At 38.6% G+C, this 25,618-nt stretch overlaps 1 protein-coding gene across 1 annotated transcript in view; it reads right to left on the reverse strand.

Annotated features, from left to right (window-relative positions):
• The window catches only part of Sorcs1 (sortilin-related VPS10 domain containing receptor 1), a 481,478-nt gene that overhangs the window by 156,380 nt on the left and 299,480 nt on the right, over window positions 1-25,618 (reverse strand). Inside the window, exon 4 of the mRNA XM_013017825.1 lies at window positions 11,550-11,708. Within this exon, the coding sequence (XP_012873279.1) occupies window positions 11,550-11,708 (159 nt within the window). The remainder of the gene's footprint in view (window positions 1-11,549; window positions 11,709-25,618) is intronic.

Consider the following 25,618-nt stretch of genomic DNA (forward strand, 5'->3'; position numbering starts at 1 on the left):
TTTTCAGTATTCCTAAATTAGATCAGGGTCTCTTTTGAGATTGTAAGATACATATTATGAATTTTCTCTTTCACCAGGAAATGGGTAAAAGGACACCAATTCCAAAGAAATTGGTTGCAAGGGCAATGGACCTAAGGCTGAGTCGTGATGCTATGTTTTAAGACTTTGGTGATGGAATCGGACTCTGTTAGCCACAAAGCTACGCAGGGTGACTTCCCCCAGTGGGGGGCCGTTTCCTGGATCTCTTCCACACAACTGCTTGAGAGGCTTCCTTTGGAGAACTCTTTCCTGCTGTTGGTTCTTTTCAAGGTTGCCTGCTTACTCCTCTTTCCTTTTCTGCCCTTAACGTCTTGGAGGCAGGGTGCCTGCAAATTGCACTTCTGGAAAAGGCTGACAGAAAAACCCTGCCAGTCCTATTTATTTGTTTCATTCTAATACTGCCCTGGGGATCGCCAAGGTACACAGCCCTCATCCCCCTCATGGCTCTCTGGCTCCCAGTGCTGTCTCTGCATTCTTTTTAGAAAGAAAGAGATGACACCTTCAGGACTTCAGATAAATTCCTAATGCCAGACCTGAGGCTTTGCACCTAGCAAGTTCGCTTTTCCAACAGGCTCAACAGGAAGAAAGAAAAAAGGTTCAGCAAGTCTTCAGAAGTATGTCCTCCTGCTCTGGATCTAGAGCATGATAAAGGGCCTGAATCCATGCTAAGGAAATCTCAAAAAATCTATAGCAAGCCCAGCTCTGGTGATTCACATCGGTAATCCTAGTGACTCAAGATGCTGAGATTTGAGGATCTTGGTTGAAAGCCAGCCAGGTCAAAAAAGTCCCTGAGACTCTTATCTCCAATTAACCACCAGAAAACCAGAAATGGTGCTGTGGCTCAAAGTGGTAGAATGTTAGCCTTGAGCAAAAGAGTGCCCAACCCCCATGACCAACACACACACACACACACACACACACACACACACACACACACATACACAATAACTGTAGCAGGAAATAAACAGTGAGGGAACCATAATGATGTCTTAGACAATCAACACCAACTATATTCCAGGAGAGATTTCTCAAAGATAAAAATCTGATTCTAAGAGATATCAACAGACAAAAGACAGGGATGAGAACACTTATTTACAGCATTATGATGGCCTGTTAGGAGAAAAAAAAATTAGCTGGTGGCTCAGGTTTGAAATTGTAGCTGCTCAAAAAAGCTTGGGTCAGTGAGATTCTTCCCTCCAATTAACCAACAACAAACCAAAAGTGGAGCTGTGGCTCAACTGGTAGAGTACTAGCCTTGAGCAAAAAAAAAAAAAAAAAAACTAAGGGATAATGCTCAGGTCTCAATTCAGGATGCAGTCTGAACAGGAAGAGGAGAAGGGAGGGAGAGAGAAAGAGGGAGGAAGAGAGAGGGAGAGGGAGAGAGAGGGAGAGATAGGGGGTAAACTTGCAAAAAAAAAAACTTTCAAAGTGGACCTTGGAGGAAAAATCAAACATCTAAAGACACAGAAAGAGAAATGTTCCAGTGGAGTGAGTCAGTGTGAGTAAATAAACACAGCAGCAAAGTTCAGAGTAGTGGTTTTGTTTTTCTCTGATCAATAGCAAGAGACTCAGTATGGATGGGATGCATGAAGAAAAATAAAATAGGAACTGAAGCAGCTGATAGAGCCTGGCACCAGACTGGGTAAATACAATCCTATCAAAAGTTGTGGGGAGCTAATATAGGTTGAATCCAAATATCAGCAAGGTCAAAAGACAAGAACTTTACTGAGGCTGAACACTCAGACTTTGCTGATGAAGAGTGAGAAGGAATGATGACACATTGCTGGCTCCATCCATCTCTCCTGTGGCTAGATTTATCAAGTCTGTCACTGGCCATTCCTCAGCTGTCACTGACATCTGTCACATTCCTCAAAGATTTGTTTTGCACTCTGAGGACTGGGGTAAGGGGCAGAGGAAATTGGCTGGGAAGGAAAGGCTGTTATATGTCCATGGGTCATTTTTATTTGGGAATACTTTCTATGCATTTTGATCTGAAGGTAGAGAGAAAAGTATTAGGATAAAAATCTTGCTCCTCAGGGTTCTTAAAGACAAGTATTGGTGACACAGAACTAATGAACAACTAAATAAAAAAAAACCACTTAAACATGCAAACATATACTTCTATTTTAAACTCTGTAATAGCCATGAAGTGATGCAATTATGCTTGTTCCAACCTTCATTTCAATCTCTTGTACAATGCTCATCTTCCCTTACTCTTGCAGCCCACTTCTATCCAAAAATTACGGGAAAGTGGATGAAACTGTTTCAGGCAGCAAGAGAAAAATAATGCTACAAGCTGCTTACATGTGGCATCTAAGTGGAAAAACAGGCCTTTCTTGTTTGCATCTGATGGCATTTGCGCTTGAGAATTTGTTTTATAAACAAGGATTGGGGTTGACATTTAGCAAGCTCCCTGGATTCCACTCTAATTGCCAGTTTTGTACTTGGATACTTAAGTTATTTACATATTCATGAGATTAGAAATCAGCTCTGACATTGGGAAATTTCAAACACATGGAAATCTTGCCAAACCAGCATGGTATACTTTGTATAACTGAGGAGGGCCTTTTTACTAAACCCAATGCCTTGAGCAAATGTGATGGCCTTAGGTAGGTAGATAGCAGTGTCCTCTCTGATTTGTACATATACAGAAATTGTTTGAGTATCTCCAGGGGTTGAATTCCAAAAATCCACGTCTTTTTATCCCCATCTCACTCCCTGGACATTAAAGGGGCTCCTCTATCTATGGAAAAATAAATAAAATTACTGTGAAGGTAAATATGATTTAATAGTTTGACGTCACTATAATCACTATATTCTAAGTGCTCTATACCAGCTCTCCCTTGTTGATTGCATTCTACTTCTACAGTAGTTTTCAGTGACTCACTAAAAAAGTATTCAGAATGTTAGAGGCATGGCTTAAGTGGACCGAGCACCAGCCAATGAGCGAAAGAAAGTATCATATATTGATTTCAAGTCCTGGCTTCAGACCATAAAACAAATACATAAAATACAAATCATTCCATATTGATAACAATGTCCACACTTCCCAAATTGGAGACTCAACTAAGGCCGTCTCTGCCTGAGGCAAGCTTACATCTTCCCTGGTTCTGCAATCTGCTGTCTCAAGGCCCTCGTAGAACACATCTATGTGATGCTTGCTGTAGGCCAGGCTCTGGGTCCTGTTTAACATGCATTATCCACCAGTCCCACCAGTCAAGGCCTGCTAATGCTTTCATTATGCAGTGAGACACTACAACAATCAAGTGAACCGCACTCACACAGACAGTGGCAGAGGCTGATGAAGAGTTGACACGTCTGCTATCGTGCTCTCTCCGGTCTATGGTGAGAAACCACTAGGATGGAGAATTTGAAAATGCTGATAGATCAGGAAGTTATTCTCAGGGAACTCCAGCACTCAAAGCAGATGTAATAAGCCGTGCCTCTGCCTGAGAGACCGTTGAATATAGCAGGGAATGATCAAAAGCAACAAAAGGAAACTCATTTTTAAAGGAAGTATAGATATAAAATTGTTTACATAAAATCTGTAGACTTGCAGAAAGAGAGAGAAGACAGTAAATATGATAGATAGTAAAACTGTGTGTGTGTGTGTGTGTGTGTGTGTGTGTGTATGTATGTATATATTTTTTTGCTGGTCTTTTTTTTTTTTAATGTGCTTGTACCTTGGCTATCCAATGCCCTGGTAGTACACTTTTCCTTTTTTACTGATTTATGATCTTAACTCAAAGTGAGCCTTAATTTATATTAATGAATTTAATATTGATAATTAGTATTTTCATTATTTGTGAACAGAAACTCCCTTAATGAAAGCAGATTCCTACTGAACAGAAAACAAAAATGGTGAAAACTAAGAACTTTTTTCATTCTTCTTTTCTTTTTTGCATGAACTATGATTCTCTGAAATGCACAGTAAATCTCTAATGAAGCAATTTTCCTATCCTTTGAACTGCTCTTGGGTAGAGTTTCAAAATAAGTGAAATGATATAATTATTAAATTTTCTTTGTAAAAAATGTCCTTTTATAAAGATTAAAAGAAATATCTTCACAATATTTTGTAGGGGGGGGAATTTTAGTACACAATAGAGGATGGTCTGCTTTTAGTAGTAAATCTAAAATTCTCCCCACAGGTCCATGGATGAAGGGGTTGGAGCCCAGATGGTGGTGCTGCTTTGGAAGTTTCTGGAATCTTTAGGAGTTGGAACATACTTGGAAGAAGTACATCACTAGGAATGTACCTCTAAAGGTTATAAAAAGAAGCTCTCAGCTTCCTGACCGCCACAAGATGAGGAAGCTCCTCTGTTTCCCACAGCTATTGCCAGAATGTTCTGTCTGAGTCCATGAAGCCAAGCAACCACAGCCTGAAAATTCTAGTGCCAAAGTAAAGACTTCCTCCTTGAAGGTGTTCCCTGTGGTATTTTGGCTTCCACTACCATAAAAATGGTAAGTGCATCAACCAAGCTGTCCTAAAGACTTTGGCGCCCCTCCACTGCTCTTATTGGTCATCTGAATGTGATTGTTTTAACCTTAAACAATTTAACATCTTCTGAAGTAAAGTGGAGAGAGAGAGAGAGACAGACAGAGAGACAGAGAGACAGAGAAGAGACAGAGAAGAGACAGAGAGAAATTGAGAAAGACTAAAAGGAAAAAGTGAACTGGGGACCCAGACAGGTTGAAGAGGTTTCTTTAACTTCTCCAGTACTCCTTGGTAAATTTTTGAGTTAGTTGTAAAATATTAACTCAAAAAGAAAAATAAGAGATGGGAACATTGAGAATGAAAACAGGAGTAATTTTATCAAATCCACCACACAATCCTGCCCTGGCTCTAACCTGAGCGCATGTTTCCCAGGTGCCCACAGCTCAGTCCTAGCCTGCTCTGTTCTATTAGGAGTTTTATGTGTCCTTCGACGTCTTGACCATTTGAGCAGGTCTGGATCTGATATCCTTCCTAGTCCAGGACATGGGCAATCAGAGAGCAACCCAGTACACTGCCTACTGCTAAAGGACAAGCCCTCTAGTGAAAGTCAGCAGCAGCAGAGCTACACAAGGAAGCTCAGGCCCTGCCAGGCTATGAGGAAGGCTGGGGCCTCCCATCCACTCCCATGGCGTAGCCTTGGTTCTGGTAGTGTGTCCCTTCTGTGTTGAATTCACAGCATCGCATTCTCCCTTCCGCAAATCGCTCCTCCAACATAAACCCTAAAAGAAATGCCAGAAGCTCAGTGATACCATGTTCCACAGAGCTGAGGTATATACATATTCTTACACTTTCTCCATAATTTTTTTTCTTCCCAGACACATCTGCTCTTTGTTTTCTCTCATTTTAAATGTTTCCCAACACATCATGTTTAGTGAAGTGTTTAAGACAGACTGAGAGGTGCTGTTGGAGGCAACGTTTTATAGCACAGTTTTGTACATTAGTTTATTGCCAAATTAAAATCAAGTTGTAATGTGGCAGGCTCAGTCTGCTGCTCAGCCTCTCCCTTGCATGGATTTGTGTAGAGGGAAAAGTTGGAGAAAACTATCCTTGCTCCATTTCTAAATGCAAAGAAACAAACAACAATGCCAAAAAGAACAGAACTTTTACTGGACACTGCTAGCTTATGCCTGTAATCCTAGCTATTCAAGGAGGCAAAGATCTGAGGATTGTGTTTCAAAGACAGCTTTGGCAGTAAAGTCCATGAGACTCTTATCTCCACTTAATCACTAAAAATCCAGAAATAGAGCTGTGGTTTAAGTGGTAGAGTGTGAGCCTTGAACAAAAAAAGCTCAGGGACAATACCCAGGGCTCTAAGCACAAGCCCTAATACTAGCCCCCCCCCCAAAAAAAAAGAGCTTTTGTTTTCATAGTGATTAAGTTTCAGAAATAAAAATAAATAAATAAAAGATAGTAAATGTCTCCTAGTTCTATAATAAAGGCTACAGAATTCTTTGTACTATCTGTAATGATTTACTGTTGCAAGAGGTCTAAGGAATCAGGCTTTACGTGGATATTAGCCCTAATTATCCCTCTGCCCATTTGCCATGATCCATCTTTAATGTCTCCAAGGTTTACTTCTTTGAAAATCCAGGACCTTCCAAAGCTATATTCTCAAAGACAATGTATTTCAAGGATCCTAAGGAATCTTGCTCCTTTTTCTACACTAAGTTAAGTCCTATGACAGGGTTTTCAAAGTATTCAGATAACTTCTGTATCAACCTCAGTAGAAAGAAAAATCTATAAACCCATACCCTTCAGTCATTCTTAGGGTGGAGGAAGAGGCATATACTCATTCAAGAGGGTATTTACCTCTGGGAAACCATGCTAATTTTATGTGTTGCTATGACTAGGAGGAGGGATGTCTGGATACCTGTTAAAGGTTATCTTTGGATATCTTTGTAAAGGTATTTCCAGAACACATCCACATTTGAATCAGAAGATCAACAAGATCTATCTTCCTTCTCCAATATAGACAATGGAGTAGGTATTATGTAATCATTTGAGGTACCAAAAGTGTGAATTTGTTTATTTGCTTCTCTCTCTCTTGCTCTTGCTGTCTCTTTCATCTCACTGTGTACTCAAAGTCCAGAATTTCCTATTACACCTGGCAGTTCTTGTCTTTTTGAACTTCCTGGGCTGAGACATCTATCTCCTCCTGCCTTCAGATATCAACCCTCCTGATTTTCAAGCCTTTTACTTTGAAGCAGACATTGGCTCTAACACTTTCTCTCAGCCCTAATTCTCAGGGATTTAGACTTGGACAGAATTATACTACAGTCTTTCTTCATTTTCTAGCTTGCAGATGGCAGATCTTAGGATTCTGAGTCTCTCTAAGTCCTTGCTCATTCTCTCTCTCTCTCTCTCTCTCTCTCTCTCTTCATCTCTTTCTCTACCTCTTCCTTCCTCTTATTGGTTCAGTTTCTTCGGAGAAATATGATTGGTATAATCACCTAGATATTTATAGCATTAAAAAAGTCTAAAACATCTTGATGTTTGTCAGGTGTGAAGACATTTGTCTGTACAAATTACTCCTTGATTGAAAATTGTTGTTTTCTTTTTAATGAAAATCTGGCCTCCCATGAAATCTGTAGCCAGTAAAATATGTTGGTCCAGAAAGGACAGTCTGTTTGACAAAATCCTCATAAGAGTCACATCAAAAAGCCCCCACTGGGTGTTTATGCATTCAAGTGGAAATTGTCAGACCTGAGCACTGTAGTCCCTTTGGGCCACAGTCTTCAGGCCTGAAATCCAAGTTCTATCCTTAGAGGCCTTAAAAGTCTCATTCACTTTAGTAGAGAAAAAGCAAAGTCCAGGAAATGAGGAGAGGGGATATAGCTATTGTTTTAAAGGACAATTAATAAAAACAGTCAATAAGCAAAGAGGGGAGGAATACTATTCTTTGGTAAGTTACCAAGGAGTTGCCACCTCTTCAAGGTGTTTTTTAAGAAATAATGCTTTCCTGAGGATTCTATTTGCCAAATTTGATGTGACACTTCACCCAGCAGATTAAATGCTCACTCGAGGCTGTGATCTCAGCTGGAAGCTCTGGCATTAACAACTGTCACAGAAAAACCAATAAGCAATACTTGTATGGAAGAAGAAGTACCCCCATTTCTCATGCTAACGGAATGAGGGGTCTGCCACTACCAACACATGGCCCTCCTTGGTGCCTACAGCTGAAAACTTAAATCCTAAAAGCCCCGTGGAATATAGGTTATGGTCAGGTCTGATTTCCATTTCTTAGTGGCCAGCCCCTTCCCAAATTTACTCCAGCCAATATCATAATTCATACAATGGCCACATCCCACTCTTCTCCAGATAAAGGCGCCTTTCATCATTACGTAATGAAAATCTTGCGCTCTTGGGACCCCCTATCACACCTTACTACAAGTCCCAGAATGCTTTCTACTTTATTTTCTCTGGAAAAAGATAGGCCAAATTGGCCTCTGCCTATGTGTTTCCCACAAAAATGAAAACTCTATCAAATTTCATAGAAAGATGCATTCTATTCTGACAACATATACTAGGTGTGATAGTAACTGGTTTTTCCTCTTTGAGAAATGTATTTATTATGAGCTCAGCTATTGAGATCCTTAGTATTATACAAAGCAAAGGTAGATGAGATTTCTCTCAGGGGTACAATGACAGGATTATAGGATTCACTGAGTCTACTACAAAAGATTTCAGTTCAGAAACTTGCCAAAGACTCTTAAATAGAAAAACAAAAAATATCTTTGCTTAACAATTAGGCCAAACATTGCAATTAGGTTGCAAAATATGTATTATAATTAACATAGAATTTGTTTTAAATAAACAGGAAAAAAACTTTCATCTCATGACTGTTGTTTACCTGCCCTGTATAATTAGTTGATATTCCTCTTGAAGAGTATTTACCTCTTTTCCCAAAAAATCTGGAATCTTTGTTAAAGTCTGAGGGAAGCATTTCTTATTTATAGCTATAGCTATATAGCTATATAGCTATAGCTATATAGCTAATAGATCACTGGATCTCTATCTATACAACTTTGGACCGCCAATTTCCTATCATTGATGATATATCCATCAATAAAGATATCAATAAGGATACCGCTCTTTGGGACTCTCTCAGACTGCAGTAAACTCATACAGATTAACTAACTTCATATGAGTTGAAAGTTCCTTGTTAGAGTTATTTTATTAAAACACTATAGCTAAAATAGATGTGAAGTCTAATACTTTCCACCCCATTAGATATGCACCTGTATTTATAATTACTCACAGAAACACATTTCAAGGAAAAGGAATCTCATACCCAATCTTGTCCAGCATAAATAGCTGGGTAGATACCCCAGTTTGGGCATCCTAGTTATTCTGTCACATGGATGAAAGGAAATACTGCATGACGTGTTGGGACACAAAGTGTTACATTTCTCAGCTTCTCCTCCAATATACCCACAAAGGTGCATAGTTTTCATTTTGCCAGGTAAATCTGGCCCTTCACTGTGCCACTGGCATCAAGGGAAAAAATTAACCAACTGTCGAAAAGAATACAATAACCCAGCAGATTAAAGGACCGAGTACAGACTTCGCCCCTGTTAACTACACCATCCTGGACCACAAGGCACGGTGGCTTGAATCCAGGAACAAAATTGTACATTCTACTAAAAAGGGTAGGCAGGCTGCTCAAGAGGAAAAAGAAAAACTCTACTAAATGTAAATCTTTTCTATTTTTAGGCTTAATGTGCATTTCATTTGGCAGCAGGGGCAGCATGAATAAAACTCCAATTTTAAGATGTTAATTTGCTTCCTCCGAAATGTTCGTGTCAGTAGAGTCCTTGGGAAATTGCTTACACTGTTCCCATCCCCCTGCCTTCAGGGAGAACCCCATAAATTGATGCCGCCCCAGACCAACAAAACCCCAGAATACCCTCTAACTCAGTAAGTGCCTTGAATCTTTAAATATAGGTAACTTATAAGACATGATGCTTCTATGTTCACAATGACTTTACAGAATAGTGGATTTCTCCTATTTCACCAGCTTTTCCTTTAGTGTTCAGGCCTAGAGTTTCTCTTATATTTACCTCTGTATATATTCTTCTTTTTAATGTAATTTAATTATTTGCCATTGCTAGACTTACACTCAACTTGAGAAAATGCATTCCTTAAAGACAAGGGTTATAAGTCTGGCATCCATAGCTCACACCTGTAATCCTAGTTATTCACGAGACTGAGATCAGCAAACCAAGTTCAATGTCAGCCCAGGCAAGAAAATCTATGAGATTCTGATCTCTGATTAACAACCAAAAAGCTGGTTAAGTATAAGCCTTGAGCAGAAAAGCTGAGAGACAGCATCCAGGTCCCAAAGTCAAACCTCAGTAGTACTGGTACACACACACACACACACACACACACACACACACACACAGAGGCAAGGTTTCTTATAATTCATATGTAATATAGATGACATATGATACAATCTGGATACAAGTAATAGGATAATGCTTTTTCATTGAAATTTTTGGGTTTTGAGGTAAGGTCCTTCTAATAAGACCAAGCTGGCCTTGAACTCACTATATAGGTCAAATTGATCTCAAATTGCACTCCATCTACTTCTAGTCCTTGTTGCTAAGTGTTGATATTGGATTATACATGTGTATTACCCACCACAGGCTCATCTAATGCATGTGTGTGGGAGAACTTATTGGGGCTTTGAACTCAGGGCCTTGTGCTCTCAGAATTTTTACTCGGTGGATCTCATTTTATCACTTGAGACTTTCCTCCAGTTCTGGCTTCTTCCTAGTTGGCGGAAAATGTCTTGTAGGTTTGTTGTCTTTAGTTTGCTTTCAACTTCAATCCTCAGATACCAGTTTCCTTAAGAGACAGGATTATAGGCATGAACCACTGGCATCTTGGTTTATGCTTTCTTAAGAAGTAGACTTCTTCAATTTTGTCACTACATGAAAATAGTCCTGAAGTAACTATGAACACTCTGATTGTCCTCTGGCCATTTCTCTCAGGATTTTAACCAACTCTTACTGTTCTTTCCTTTGAAGATCTAAGTTGTTTTTTTTGGGGGGGGTATTGGGTTGTATTTTGTTGTTGTTGTTTTGGCATCCCAAAACATCCTTGGGTTTGAACTCAGGGCCTGGGTGCTGTCCCTGAGCTTCTTTTGCTCAAGGCTAGCGCTCTACCACTTGAGCCACAGCGCCACTTCCAGCCTTTTCTGAGAAGTTTACTGGAGATAGGAGCCTCACGAACTCTTCTGCCCAGGTTTGCTTGGAACCATGATCCTTAGATCTCAGCTTCCTGAGTAGTTATTATTACAGGTGTGAATTACCAGCACATGGCTGAGTAAAATTCATTTTTTATTAAGAAAGTGATCATCTACCCATGTCCATAAACAGTCTAAGGACCTATGGCAATTAGTAGCTCCTGGTAGCCTTATGCATCAGCTCTAGATGCTGAATGCCACCCAAAGGTCTGCACATTAGAAGTTAGTATTCAAAATAGCACTCTAACAGGGCTTGTGGGTCCTCAAGCTCTGGGGTCTGAGAGAAGGTCAATTGGAACAAGTCTCTGAAGTACATTATGGGGGCCTGGCCAACTTTTCTCTTGCCTTTGCTTTCTGAATGAGAGTGATTATATCGTGTCAATGTCTATACCATAAGACACCAAGACATGGGCTACTCAATCATCAACTGAGACCTGTAAGATTATGAGGGCCCCCCAAAAAAACTTGTCTCTTTGTAAGTATCTTGCATATTTGAAAGTTGATTGATACAGCATACTAGGTTCAGAACTGTTTCCCCAAGTCTTACTTGGTACCTAGCTTTTATACTGTACACTGTTTCAGATGTCTATATGATGGAAGCAAGCAACCTCAGATCACCTTTGCTACCCCACATCCTACCGACACAGCGTTCATTACACCAAAATGAACAGAAATGATCACTGAAGGGATATGGAGATGACTGAGCAGTCCTCTGTTCCCTAGAGGACTGGGCGCCATTGTCCAAAACAAGGTAAACAGGCTCACCTTTTGGTCTTGGCTGTATGCCAGAATCCAGTCTTCTTGCTTTGGGTGGAAAAGTAGGCTCTGGATGTAGAAGTTCAGCCGGTATTTCTGGTAGGTTGCCCCTTCATCTGAGCTGATCAATAAACTGCTCTCAATCTCAGGGTCTGTGAGTAACATAATCTGCATGAAAGAAAATTGTTGGGGAAAAAAAACAACAACAGAAGGTTAGGCTTCTGAATTTACAAAACCTGAAAAGGAATCGCAGAAGTACAAGAGACAGTCAGAGAACGCTCACCTGAACAAAGACTGTCACTTACTTGGTCATGCTTGTTCTATCTTGGACCAATGTCAGAAAAACATTTTCACTAACAAGTCAATGGGTCAGGAGAATTTGTGAGGCAGGGAAAATAAATAAAGGCCTTCCACTCTCCTGTTCTACAGGACAACTTTTATAAATTACTTTTGTGAGTTTCACAGTTATTTCTTTAACCTGCAACATTTGCTTTACCCCAATGCCTCTTCATACTGAGGCTCACACAGTATGGAGTGCAGGCAGGGGACACAAGACTGGTTGCTACTTGTTGGAAAGGAAAGCACAGATATATACAAAGGCTGGACTCCAACCATTTGGTTGTCATTTTCTTAACCCACCAACAATCTCCCATATGACTTTTGCTCTAATGTGATTAGCCTTCAAAGTCTGAACTCTTGAAAGCTTTCTGTAACAATGTGGAGCTGATTATTTTATGCCTCTTCCTTTATCACTCCTTACAAAACTTATTTTGCCTCTCATCTGTATATACTGTACCAGAAATTAAGCTCCAAGGTAATAGGGATAGGTGTGTGTGTGTGTGTGTGTGTGTGTGTATGTGTGTGTGTGTGTGTGTGTGTGTGTGTGTGTGTCTCACCTATATTCCCAACAACTAGACTAAGGTTTAGCATGTATTACATACGTGATAAAGACATGTCAAATAACTTAATGAATAGAAGTTTTCAAATTATGTGGTCTTAGAAATATGCCCAGACCAGTTTGCAAAGGTGTGAACACAGGGTCTATGGAAAGTGTAGTAGGGTGTCCTTCATGTATGTGGCCTCCTGCCTGGTCAATGAACATCACAGCTTCACATGTATGCAACTCCCTCAGTGGAGTGCCTAGTCTTGGCCATGGCGGTCTGGATAATCTACAGTAAGAACAGGAAGGAAGAGCTACTGTGAAAACAGCTCCTCACTCTCTTATCCCAGGTCTCCAGGAATGTTTGATGAGGTATCTCATTCTCCACCCTCTGCAAGTCTCCTGACCCCCAGTCAAAATGTGCATGGAATATCTCCAGACAGATGACTTTTAATTCTGTCCCTTGACAGAGAGACAGAGAGACAGAGAGAAGGGGACAGAGACAGACACAGACAGGGTAAGACCAAGAGAGCAAGGCAAACACACAGAGCCTTCCTAATGTTGTGTTATTTGAAAGCAATCACATTAAAATCTCAGAATGGTTGGTAACACCTTTTGACAGAGGTGTTCTGCCAATAAAAATTACGTAAGGATTAAGTCGTAGACACTGCCTCAACTCTGTTAATGTTAGCTAGGATGAATTTAAGGATTCTTCTTCTTCCCAACTCTTCTTGAAGAAGACAAAAGGAATGTAGTGGGCTAATGTTATAGGCTGTCAGCTGTACTTTGAAGAACACAGGAAGCACACGCAATATTGGAAACTAATTGCTTCCCATAGCACGCTCCAGCAAAGTCACTGCCCACCAACCATAAATTCTGACAGTTATGGGTTTGTCTGACATTTGTTCATCAAACAAACAGCTTCCCTCATTGGATGACTGACAAAAAGCCATCAGGTAATCTGTTATATACAAACTCATTAAAATATACTGTCTGCATTAAGCAATTCTCAGCTCCTCAATTCACAGAACTATTTCCAGGTGATTTCATATTTATTGGTACATGAAAAGCTGTTATTTTCCCAATAACAAATAAGCCATCAAATTATTGTGTTGCAATTAACAATAACGTGTAACAGCCTTCTTTTCACTGCCAAGAATTCATTCCCATGATAACATGAAGAGGTTCTATTTTGTGGAGCATCTACAGTCTCAGGATGGGAAGTTTTTTGTGTTCTTCCAATTCCCTAACTCCCAGCAAACCAGACTATCTTTTTTTTTCCCTTCTCCTCTCACAATCTGCCTTTCTTAACAAACCACCTGATAAAAATAAAAATAAATTAAAAATAAGCCTACAGAATACAAACTGATTTTTATTCTTCCTATACTTAGGGTATATATATATACATATATATATATATATATATATATATGTAAAGTCTAAGACTATCTGAGATATTTTCCATCTAGATCATGCAAGTATTAATGATGGGATAATACAAATATTTTCCAACATATGAATACTTCATATTATGTATATAGAACTACGTTTTGTTGGTGGTGGTGGTGGTGGTGATGGTGGTTTTGGGGCTTGAACTCTGGGCCTGGGCACTGTCCCTGAGCTTCTTTTGCTCAGGGCTAGCACTCTACTATTTGAGCCACAGCGCCACTTCTGGTTTTCTGAGTTGTCTATTGGAGGTAAGAGTCTCACGGACTTTCTTGCCTGGGCTGGTTTTGAACCTAAATCCTCAGATCCAGGCTCCCAAGTTGCTAGAATTACAGGCGTGAGCCACCAGTGCTCAACAGAACTATGGTTTTACTCAAATATGTTTATGGTTAAAAAATGGCAAAAGAAAATCCCTCACATCTACAGAATATTCACTCCTGAAATCCTCAATTTAAGAATCTAACATTTTGAAAATGATGGAAGAGAGGAGGAAATTTCTAAGTGAGCTCTGTATACATCTGGATTTCACAAACATCTCAGGGATTCTTCCCTCAAGTTTCTGCTCAAATCTACTTCAAACAAACAGTTTAATATAAACACATTTTTAAGCTATTCCTTATTGCACAAATAACCTTATGAGACCTCCACAGAATTCATCATGAAAGAAAATAATTTTCTTTTGATTTTTCTAAATTAACCTGTGATTACATTCCTTCTACTTCTTTATCCACATTTATTCATCGTATTATAAATTAAAGGTTTGTTTCTGTCTTATTTAACATCTTGGTATATATCATTTTTAACTGAATGATAAGTATACAATCAAATCAAGAACACACATACTGACATACAAAATCATGGATAATACATTCAGATTATTTCATCATAATCTTAAATTAATTGGTAGTGATTACACTGTACTACTAATGAATTGTTAATTGAAAAAGTAAAATGCTGTCCTTTCAGTCTTCAAATTCCTGCATGGTTCAGGTTTGTCTTGGCATTTTATAGGTTATAAAACTACGCTTATAGATGGGTGCCAATGGCTCAACCCTGTGATCCTAGCTTCTCAGAAAGATGAGATCTGAGGATTGTGATTTGAAGGCAGCCCAAGCAGAAAAGTCTTCTTCATGAAACTCTTATCTCCAGTTCACCATGCAAAAACAGGAAGCGGCACTGTGACTCATCAAGTGGTAGAGCACTAGCTATGAGACAAAGTGGTTCAGGAATAGCACCCAGGCCCTGAGTTCAAGCCCCACAACCAACACACACATACACACACACACAAACACACACAAAATCACACTTATAATTCTAACTTCTCAGGCTACTGAAAACTAAGAATCAATCTCTCACTGTGAAGCCAGCCCAGGCAATGAAGTCTATGATACTCCTATCTCCAATTAACCACAAAAAGCCACAAGTGGAACTGTGGATCCAATGGTGGACTGCTAACCTTAAGCACCAAAGCTAAGTGCCCAGGTTCAGAGTTCAAGCCCCAGGACTGGTAAAAAATTAAATAAATTAATAAATTTATAAGTAATTTAGTAAACTTAGACAAAAAAGATTTAAACCATATGAGAAAAATGTAATCCTTTTTAGACATGTGGACTGTAGCTTATACAAAAAATAAATTCCATCCTCCAGAATGTGTGTTTCTGAATGGTTAAGTTCAAAGTAATGGCTGTTCTTCAAAAATAATACATAGAATATCTTCAACATACTTAGTGATATATCTTTTATTCCAGGTTAGGATGACTTTTTGCTGTGGTCTGGTTCTTCATGTGACTTTAAATAAATGGTGTTTTGTTTCTGGAATATGATCTGAATATCAGAATTTTAGGAAAACTTTGGCAAAGACACCAATCTAAACTTACATATTTCTGAACTCTTACATATTTCTAAGCTCTTAAAAAATGAAAAGTAGAGAAAGTGTTTGCTTTGAACAAAGCCTGTTCATAATAGGTCCATATTCCTTGAGAAGGAATAAATGAACTAATTAATGAGTGAACCCTTTGTTTCCAGCCTTCTGCTGAATACAACCCAAAGATGTCTGCAGCATTGGGAATTCAAGTCCTCCTGAACCAATCACCATTCTACTTGGAAGCAAGGCAAGCCAAGACAAGACTTTGAACAGGAGTAAATATCCACCCCTCTGGTGGGCCCAGGAGTATTAGCACCCTTTGCTTCTGCCTTGCAGAGTGTGAAAGGCTACCCTAGCCACATTTTCAGATGAATTGTTTTCCATAGTAAGTCAATAACAAGGACATAGGTTCCCACCATCTGTCTCTAAGCAATCATTCATCGTCCACTTTGGGAAGAGGGAGAAACTTTATTTGCTTTTCCTAGAGGTGATGACAAATGAACATGAAATATAATTTATAGATTCCAAATGTGTCACTACTCTCTTCTTTTGGTAGTATTTCTTCTGATAGCTTGGTGTAGCCAAAAATTAAATGCATCATTACTCACTGACTTGCTCCAAATTCAGAATATGCTGACAGGCTGCAATTCTACAATAGAATGGCAGACAAACCTTTTAAGCCTTCCAGGAACTTCTTAAGGCTTTCTTACTACAGCAAATCTGTTATTGTTTACCTGTCCAGATGTTTTGCCTAAGAATACTATTTGTTGAAGTCCGCCATTTACCTGCTTACATGGATTAGAGTTATTAAGAAACACTTTGCCCCCTCTTGGCATTTCCTCATCATTTCCCTGGTCCAGATGTAGGAAGTATTTCGTATGTACTACTCATTTTGTTTGTTGTGTTTTCTATCCTTTGTCATTTATGGGCTGAAATCAACCAGAAGTAATGTGCCACTGCTGTAGAGAGCTCTCTTGTTTTAAGTATTAATTCAGCCCCAGGTGTCCACAACACAGGTGCATAATAAATATTTTTTCATAATGACAATGGTAAGGACAAAGATAAATGCCAACAACAGTAGCAATTGGGTTCTCCAGTTATCATCTCACTTTATCCAAGCAAACATTTCTGTCTACAAACAGAAGAGGCTCTTTGCAAACCTCCAGTCTCAAAATTAAAAACAAATTAAGCAAAATGCAATCAGAGCAAGGAAGTAATTTGCTGACCAATGTGGGCAGAAGAGCTGCTTATTCCCAATGTGAGCTGAGCATTTATCCTCCCAGACAAGATGAAGGGGAAAGCAATAAGTGTTTATCAATTAGCAGCTGCTTGGAGGGCAATATCAGGGAAAGTTACACAAGGATCCCTGAATGACCTGCAGAAAGAAATCCACTGAAGGATAAAAAATATAGGGAAAGGAGAGGTGGGTGATTTAAGAGAAAGTTTCAATCAAGAACACTGACAGAAAATGAGTCTGTGGGGGAAAAAGAAAAAAGAAAATGAGTCTGTGGAAAGATGAGTGCATCACAAACACTTATCCCAACTCATCCGACCAAATTCAGTGAAGCTTCCCTAATGGACTAGCTTTGTTCATTAACACCAAATAGTGCCATTCAATATGAGGAGACAAGAGGAAGATTTGGGCAGTAGACCATCTACTTGTGACCTGAGAAGTGATTTTGTAAAATTGCTGGAAAACTTTGGTATTGTATCCTAAAGAGTCTATTCTATGAGTTTACTTTTAAATTATCCCACACTTCCTAACCCCGCCCACACACATACTTTGGAGCTAGGACCCAAATATCTGGACTTTTGGAACAAAAGAATACATTTTTACAGAGCAGGTGATGTCAGATAATTTCAGTCCCACACACGTGTCTTCATTATTTTGACATGAGACCCAGGTATTAATTATTACTGTAACAATAATGAAAGTGTTCAATCAGTACTCCTGGTTGTTATCTTGTACAGAACATGGGAGCCAGAAATGACAACACATGGATACATTCCTTGAAAGACAAAAAGAAAGAAACTTTATAGGAAATCTCTGCTTATTCCTGGTAGGATGACAGAACATGATTCTCTCCTCTGAGACAACTTAGAGAACCTCACCTTTAAAACCAGTGCTCCCAGCAAAGGCAGTACTCAGAGAAAAATGTATAGCTCTGAGTGCCTATATCTACATTTTGGAGAAATCTCAAATCTTAACAATTTAGTGATGCACCTTAAGCTCCTTAAGAAAGAACAACAAGCCAAACCCCGACCCAGTAGACAGAAAAAAAATAAAATTAAAGAAGAGTAAATGAATTAGAGTTAAAAAATAAAACCGATAAGAAGGAGCAACAAAACAAAGAGTTGGCTCTTGGGAAAAATTAACAAAATTGACAGACAAAAAGAACACACCCAAATAAACAAAATCAGAGATGAGAACAGACACATCTCAAAAGAAACAAGCAAGATCCAGAACATTATAAGGGAATACTTTTAAATTCATTATGCTAACAAATTTCAGAATTTGGAAGAAATGGAAAAATTTCTAGCAAATATTGATATTCCCAAACTAAACCAAGAAGATTTAAACCAACTAAATAAACCCATATCAAGTAATAGAAATGGCAATAAGAGACCTCCCATCCAAGAAAAGCCCAGGACCAGATGGATTTATAGCTGAATTCTCTAAAGCCTTCAAAGGAGAACTCATTCCAATACTCCTCAAACTCTTCAAGGAAACCAGAAGTGAGAATTTACTACTAAACTTATTCTATGAGGCCAGCAAAAACAGACAGGAAATCATCAAAGAAAGGAAGCTACAGACCCATTTCTTTGAATAACATCGATGCAAGACTTCTCAATAAAATTCTGGACAATTGACTTCAACAACGTATCAAAAATAATAAATTATTATCAAACAGGCTTCATTCCAGGGATGCAATGCTGGTTCAATATACACAAGTCAATTAATGTAATTCAACGCATCAATAAGAGCAGGAACAAGAACCACATATTCATCTCCATAAATACAAACAAAAAGCATTCACCAAGATACAACATCCATTTATGATGAAAGCTCTGGAGCAACTAGGAATCCATGGAACATTCCTCAATATAATAAAGGCTGTATATGACAAACCTACACCCAGCATTATATTTAATGGTGAAAAGTTAAAGCCATTTCCTTCAAAATTAGGAATGAGACAAGGATGTCTGCTCTCTCCACTCCTCTTCAATATAGTATTAGAATTCCTAGCTAGAGCAATAAGGCAAGAGACAAACATAAAAGGGATCTAAACAGGGAAAGTGAAGTAAAACTCTCCTTCTTTGCAGATATTTAGAGAACTCCATAGACTCCACTCTCAAGTTACTTGAGCTGATCCTAAACTTTGGCAAAGTAGCAGGGTATAAAATTAACCCACAAAAATCAATAGCTCTTTTGTATGCCAACAAGGAGAAGGGCGAGGCTGAAATCAGGAAAGACGCTTCTTTTGTAATAGTGTCAAAAATACCTAGGAATAAACTTAATGAAAGAGTTGAAGGACTTCTACAATGAAAACTTCAAAAATCTGTAAAAGGAAATTAAAGCAGATGTAAGAAAATGGAAAAACCTTCCACGCTCCTGGATTGGGAGGATTAACATCATGAAATTGGCAATATTGCCAAAGACTATCTACAAATTCAATGTGATACCCATCAAAACCCCAACTTCATTCTTTAATGAAATAGAAGAAGCAATCCAAAAACTCATCTGAAACAATAAAAGACTCTGAAAGCAAAAAATGCTTAGCAGGAAGAACAGTGCTGGAGGAATATCAATACCAAACTTTAAACTCTACTACAAAGCCACAGTAATAAAAAGAGCTTGCTACGGGCACAAGAACAGGCTTCAGGAGCAGTGGAACAGAACTACAGATGCAGAAAGGAACCTGCAGACTTATGGCCACCTAATCTTTGATATGGGAGCCAAAAAAACAGGATGGAAAAAAGACAGTCTCTTCAACAAATGGTGCTGGCAGAATTGGCTAAGCACATGTAGAAAGTTATATCCTTATATATCACCCTGCATCAGAATCAATCCAAATGGATCAAAGACCTCGAGGTCAGAGCATATACCCTAAAATATTTCAGGAAGGAATGAGGCACATACTACTGCTCCTTGGCACAGGTCATAACTTCCTTAATAAAGACACAAAAACACAACAAATCAAAGAAAGGTTGGATAAATGGGATTGTATTAAACTGAAGTGCTTCTGCATGGCAAAAGACCTAGCTAGGAAGATAAATAGAATGCCCATAAAATGGGAGAATATCTTCACTAGCCATACAACAGACAAGAGCTTCATGTCTAAAATATATTTGCAGTTTAAAAAATTAAATTCTCTAAAAACAAGTCCCCAGAGAAGCAATGACCCTTTTAACAAGTAGGATAAACACTTAGAGACTTTTCTGATGTGGAAATAAGAAGGGCTAATAGATACATGAAGAAATGCTCAACCTCTCTGGCAATGAAAGAAATGTAAATCAAAACAACATTGAGATTCCACCTCACCCCAGTTAGAATCGCCATGATCAAGAAGTCTATAATAACAGCTACTGATGTGGCCAAAAGGAAACCCTACTACACTGTTGGTGGGAATGTAAGCTGGTTCAACAACTCTGGAAAGCAGTATGGAGGTTCCTCAAAAGACTACACATAAAGCTCCCCTGTGACTCCTGGGCATTTGCTGAAATGACCACAACAAGGCCATACTAAAACTACTAGTACAACCATAGTCACTGCAGCATTATCTATCATAGTTTAGATATGGAACCAACCCAGACGCCCCCTGTAGATGAATGAATCATGAAGATTTGCTATACACACACACACACACACACACACACACACACACACACAATGGAGTTCTATGCCTCCATCAGAAAGAATGACATTGTCCCATTCATCAGGAAATGGAAATATCTGGAAAAATTGTATTAAGCAAAGTAAGCCAGACCCAAAGAAAAGTAGGTTGCATGGTTTCCCTCATTTGTAGTAACTAGAATATGTCTATGATGTTCTTTACAGGGGATCTCAATAACCCAATTGCTAAGTGCATAGGATCATACATAATGAAGCAAATCAACATGAACTACAAGAATTACAAACAAGAGGTTCTTACTATATTTTGTATGTGTTTTTCTTCTGTTTTAGTTTTCTGTATCCTTTACCTTTTATATAAATTTATCTGACCCAATCGTGTAAGGAAAAGGGAATCAAAGAAACTTCAGAACAAAGGATGAACTAATGCAACAATGATACTCACTTGACACTATGTTTGAAATGAACTTTACAACTTGGAGGTAGAAGGGGTAGATGGGAAAAAGTGAGGGATGGGGTAACAGTGTTTAAAAACAAATGTACTCCTTACCTTACTTATGTTACTGTAATCCTCCTGCTCATCACCTTTTCCATAAAGATAAAATAATTATGTAAACTGAAAGTATTATATAGCCAATGTAGCATAATTTACATATATATGTAATATATACATATATATTTCAATCTGAAAGATTACTGCTATTTTCTGATTGTGTATATTTGGTAATATATGATGGATTTTTTTAAGTATAAAGGTTTGCCAATCTAAAAATCCTTTTTTTCCTAGTCCCATAAATTGGAGCAAATTCTTCCCTCTTAACACTTTCTGTCCACTAGGATAAAAATGATGCTCATCTAACAAGGATTAAATTTGAGAATGCCCTAATCCTGATTTTGGAATATATGAGAAAATCACTTCCTGACAGTCATTTTGTTATACTGTTATAAAAGAAACAAGATTTAAAAATCCGTTATTTCCTTCAAAAAATTAAAAACCAGTGCTCTCTGTTGAGATGGTGATCCCCGGCTATGGGTGCTACTGATGTAACATATAGCAGCCAACCATTCCTGTATACACAGGATGATGTGCATGGTTGAGCATGCATGTATCATAGCCTTGTGCTCCACCAGAAGAGCCCTGGCTGAATTCTAAAGCTGATAACGGTGGAGGTCTTCTTAGGTGTGCACCTTTCCTTACTACAGAAAAAGGAAGAGAATGTATATAGAGAGGGCTGTCCACTCCATGGGAAGAAGAACCAAACATCAAGCATAAACTATAATCAGGATAGAGAACAGGAATTGGGTCTAAAGGTTTGGGTTTGAGTTTCAATGTTGCTGGATATCAGCTGAATCACTGGATATTCCTCATAGTTTACTTAAACCTTTTTAAAAAAATTTGTTTGGAGCTAAAGAAGTCTTGCAATGTTCCCTACTGAATCTTGAAAATGTATTGTTCTATTCCATTGTATTAAAAACTACTTGAACAAGATATTATTATGTCCATTTGACAGATAAGAAAATAAGACTTAAACTGTTATCTCACAAAGGACAGCAAATTTAGTACCCTGTATTCTGATAAAATATGATAATTGAGTTCTAGGAGAGAAAGAGTGAGAGAGAGAGAGAGAGAGGAAAGAAAGAAAAAGAAACAGAAACAGAGAGACAGAGAATAACTTTGCATTTCAAATCTCATAAAAATGTTGCCCAGATGGAAAACAGAAGAGACAATAAGGAATGGGGACTTGTAGTAATAAGGCATTAGAAAGCTATTCTGGAAGCAATAAATGTAATGGTTTTAACTCTAAAACTATTGGCAAATAAAAATATTAATTCATCATTCATGCCAGATTTTTTGTACAATAGCCCTCGTCTCTTTATCCTTGTGCTTCAAACACTATTCTTCCTATGACCAATTTTATGCTGTATCATAAAAATGAATAAGAAAGGGATGAAATGAGCAAAACCAAAACCTCACTGACCTATTGATAGTATCAACAGGGAAAGAAATATCACCCTACATGCTAGCTCTCAAACAGGCTGAGTCTAAATCCAGTAAGAATCATCGCAGTGTAACTGTTTTCCTAATGAACATATCCTGTGTCTAATTGATGTCTGAAATTACAGACTCAATATATTTTTTTTCTGGAGAAGTAGCTATGAGTATACAAATGTGATAGTAGGAACAATATGGAATATGGATTAATGGTTAGCATTGAATCACCTTGCTTCAAAAACTAAGTATGGCATTTCAGAGGAAAAGAAAGATGTATAAATTCAGGGGACATTTTGATTACTGCAGTCACTATGGCAACTGATTAAATACCTTGAGACTATTTGAGCTGCCTCCGTTCAAATGTAATCAGAACCTACTTCCATGGTCATTACCAGTCCCAGATTCACTTCTCCCTTAAATCCTCAAAGATCTATAAATGCCAAAAGGTTGCATCATTCTAAAATGTTAGCTGCTATCAGAGGGAACCACGAGGCTGGGAGAAACAGACATTCATCTTCTTTGCTCGTGGAAAACTTTACAAGCAGTCGTGTTCATTTAATGATAAGAAATCACCTTATTCCATCAGAAATGATCAAAGGAAGGCAGGTGGAGAGGAGCGGAGAGCGAGAAAGAGAAGCTCTCAGTATGTCTTTCACATTGATTTTGATGAGGGTAAGTATCAAATTTGGGTACACTCTCTTAAGAGGCACACTTGATTTTGGAGTTTCAATAAGGGTCAAGCAGAAATGCCACATACATGAAAAGAAAGACCTAGAGGAATGGATGTTTTCTAAATAGAAACGTGCCCTCATTCTTCATCCCTTGCACCAGCTGTATCATCACCTTGACAAGTATATTTTAATTTTACTTACTTACATTAATGTCTCATCATAAACTGGCAAATAGACCAGGGTGTATCAGGGAAGATTAATGAGGCCTCAGCCACATGAGACCTTGCTAATGCATTTGGCTATTAAAGCTTTCCTGAAAAGATGATGGAGAGCACCAGGGGTTTCTCTCAAAGAGGATTTGCAGATTAGTGGAGTGAGAATAGTCTTTGCTGGTCCACTGCAGAGCTCCTAGAAGACAGGGCTAGAGAGGGTCATCCAGGAAGAAGAGCCAGATATTAACAAGATCTATTTCATGTGAAATTTTCCTTCCTTTTTCAATTATGTAACAACAGGCTTTGATTACCTGAAGTTGTTTTTGAAAGGCAAAAATAAGTGAGTGTACTTCACAGACCCATCCTGGAGAATTACCTGCCACATCTTGTTTTCTGACTCCTTTCTTCTTTGCTGTCAGTCAGAGCAGGCAATACAGCAATGCAGTGTTTTCTGAACATGATTCCTTACCATGAGTGCGTTTTCTACATGGTTATAAATCTAGAGTTAATTTCATCCCAAAATACATCTCTCAGAAGCAGAATAACTATAGTACATTAAAGAGAAAAGGACCTTGGTTCTATTTATACATTGTTCTCTGACAAGTTGCTAAAGAGTAGCTTTAAAAAGCATTGTGTTTTGCTCAGGATTGTGTGGCTCAGGAATCCAGGAAGACCTCAGCTGGGTTGGGAGTCTCAAGTCCACACTGTGCTGAGATACAAATGTATGTCCCACTTTCAAGATGGTTTCTTTACTTCATATCTGGCCTTAGCCTCTCTCTGCTCCTGGATAGAACCTTTGGCCCTAGTCTCTTATTGCTTCCATTGGTTTGCAAAAGATCTCTTATTCTGTTCTAGCCAAGCTAGATTACAGTCATGTGCCACCACATCCAGGCCTTCCAATCCGTCGCTCAGTAACATCCATCTATACTTACTACTATAGCACCAGTATAAATGACAAAATGACCCAACAACTCAAAAAGCACAGACAGAGCTCACTCTCTGACCAGGACATCATAAAATGTGTGTCTTAAAACCATGATTTTTGGAGCTGGGATGCTGGCCTTGCATGCATCAGGCCCTGGGTTTGATTCCTCAACATCACATAAGCAGAAAAAGCTGGAAGTGGCGCTGTGGCTCAAGTGGTAGAGCGCTAGCCTTGAAGTGAAGAGCTGAGGGACAGCACCCAGGCCCAGAGTTCAGGCCCCACAACTGGCAAAAAAAAAGAACAAAAACAAAAAAACTATGATTAACTAGTATTGGACCAACAAACAAGAGAAAGAGGTTTCTGAGTTCTGAGTGTGAGTTAGTGGATGAGTGAGTGAATGATTGGCAAATATATCCAGAATTACCTAGCAGGTTCGACTTTTATCACACTGAGGTGCCTGTGTAAACCTATCCCTGAATTTTATTTTAGGTTATTTTATTTTGTTTGTCTCTTGCTGCATAGAAAAACAATCCTACTGATGCTGTGTCCAAACACTGACCTTTCTGACTATATAAAATAATATTTATTGAAATGAACTCCAGGAAATGGAACCAAGGTGCTATTTTTCTTTGTTGGTTTATGTCTTTTCTTTTTGTCTTATTTGGTTTTTTATCTGTCTTTGGGAGGGTAAGTGGGGGCACAGAAATCAGGACAAAGGGTGAACAGATGCAGCAGTGATACTCACTAGACATTCTGTTGACAGTGAGCTATACTATATGTGGGTGGGATGGGAGGGAAAACCGGGAGAGATGGAGGGAAGGGGTGACATTGTCCAGAAAGAAATGTGCTCTTTTTTGACTTATATAACTGTAACCTCTCAGTACATCACCTCTATAATAACAGTAAAAATAAAAACTTAAACACAAAAAAATAAACCACTTTAAAGTAAATAAATACATTAAAAAAACACATCTAATCCACCTTCTCACCAGTGGGGAAGCTACACTTTAAGTCATAGTCACCAAAGCATCTCTCATGACATGTGTGGTGTTCCTCAATGCTCTGATAAAAGTCCTTTGTTTTCAAGAAGAAGTAAAACTGTTTGTCTTCATCCAATCTTAGAAAAGAACATAAGCTTTTTTGTAGCTAGCATATCCTGTTAAGTAGCCAACCACAAGAGAGCAGAGGTTAGGGCCCTGGCCAATTAGAATGACTCTTAATCAAGACAATTCAAT

This window comes from Dipodomys ordii, unplaced genomic scaffold (assembly GCF_000151885.1).
Source record: "Dipodomys ordii isolate 6190 unplaced genomic scaffold, Dord_2.0 Scaffold36, whole genome shotgun sequence".
Taxonomy (NCBI): Eukaryota; Metazoa; Chordata; class Mammalia; order Rodentia; family Heteromyidae; genus Dipodomys; species Dipodomys ordii.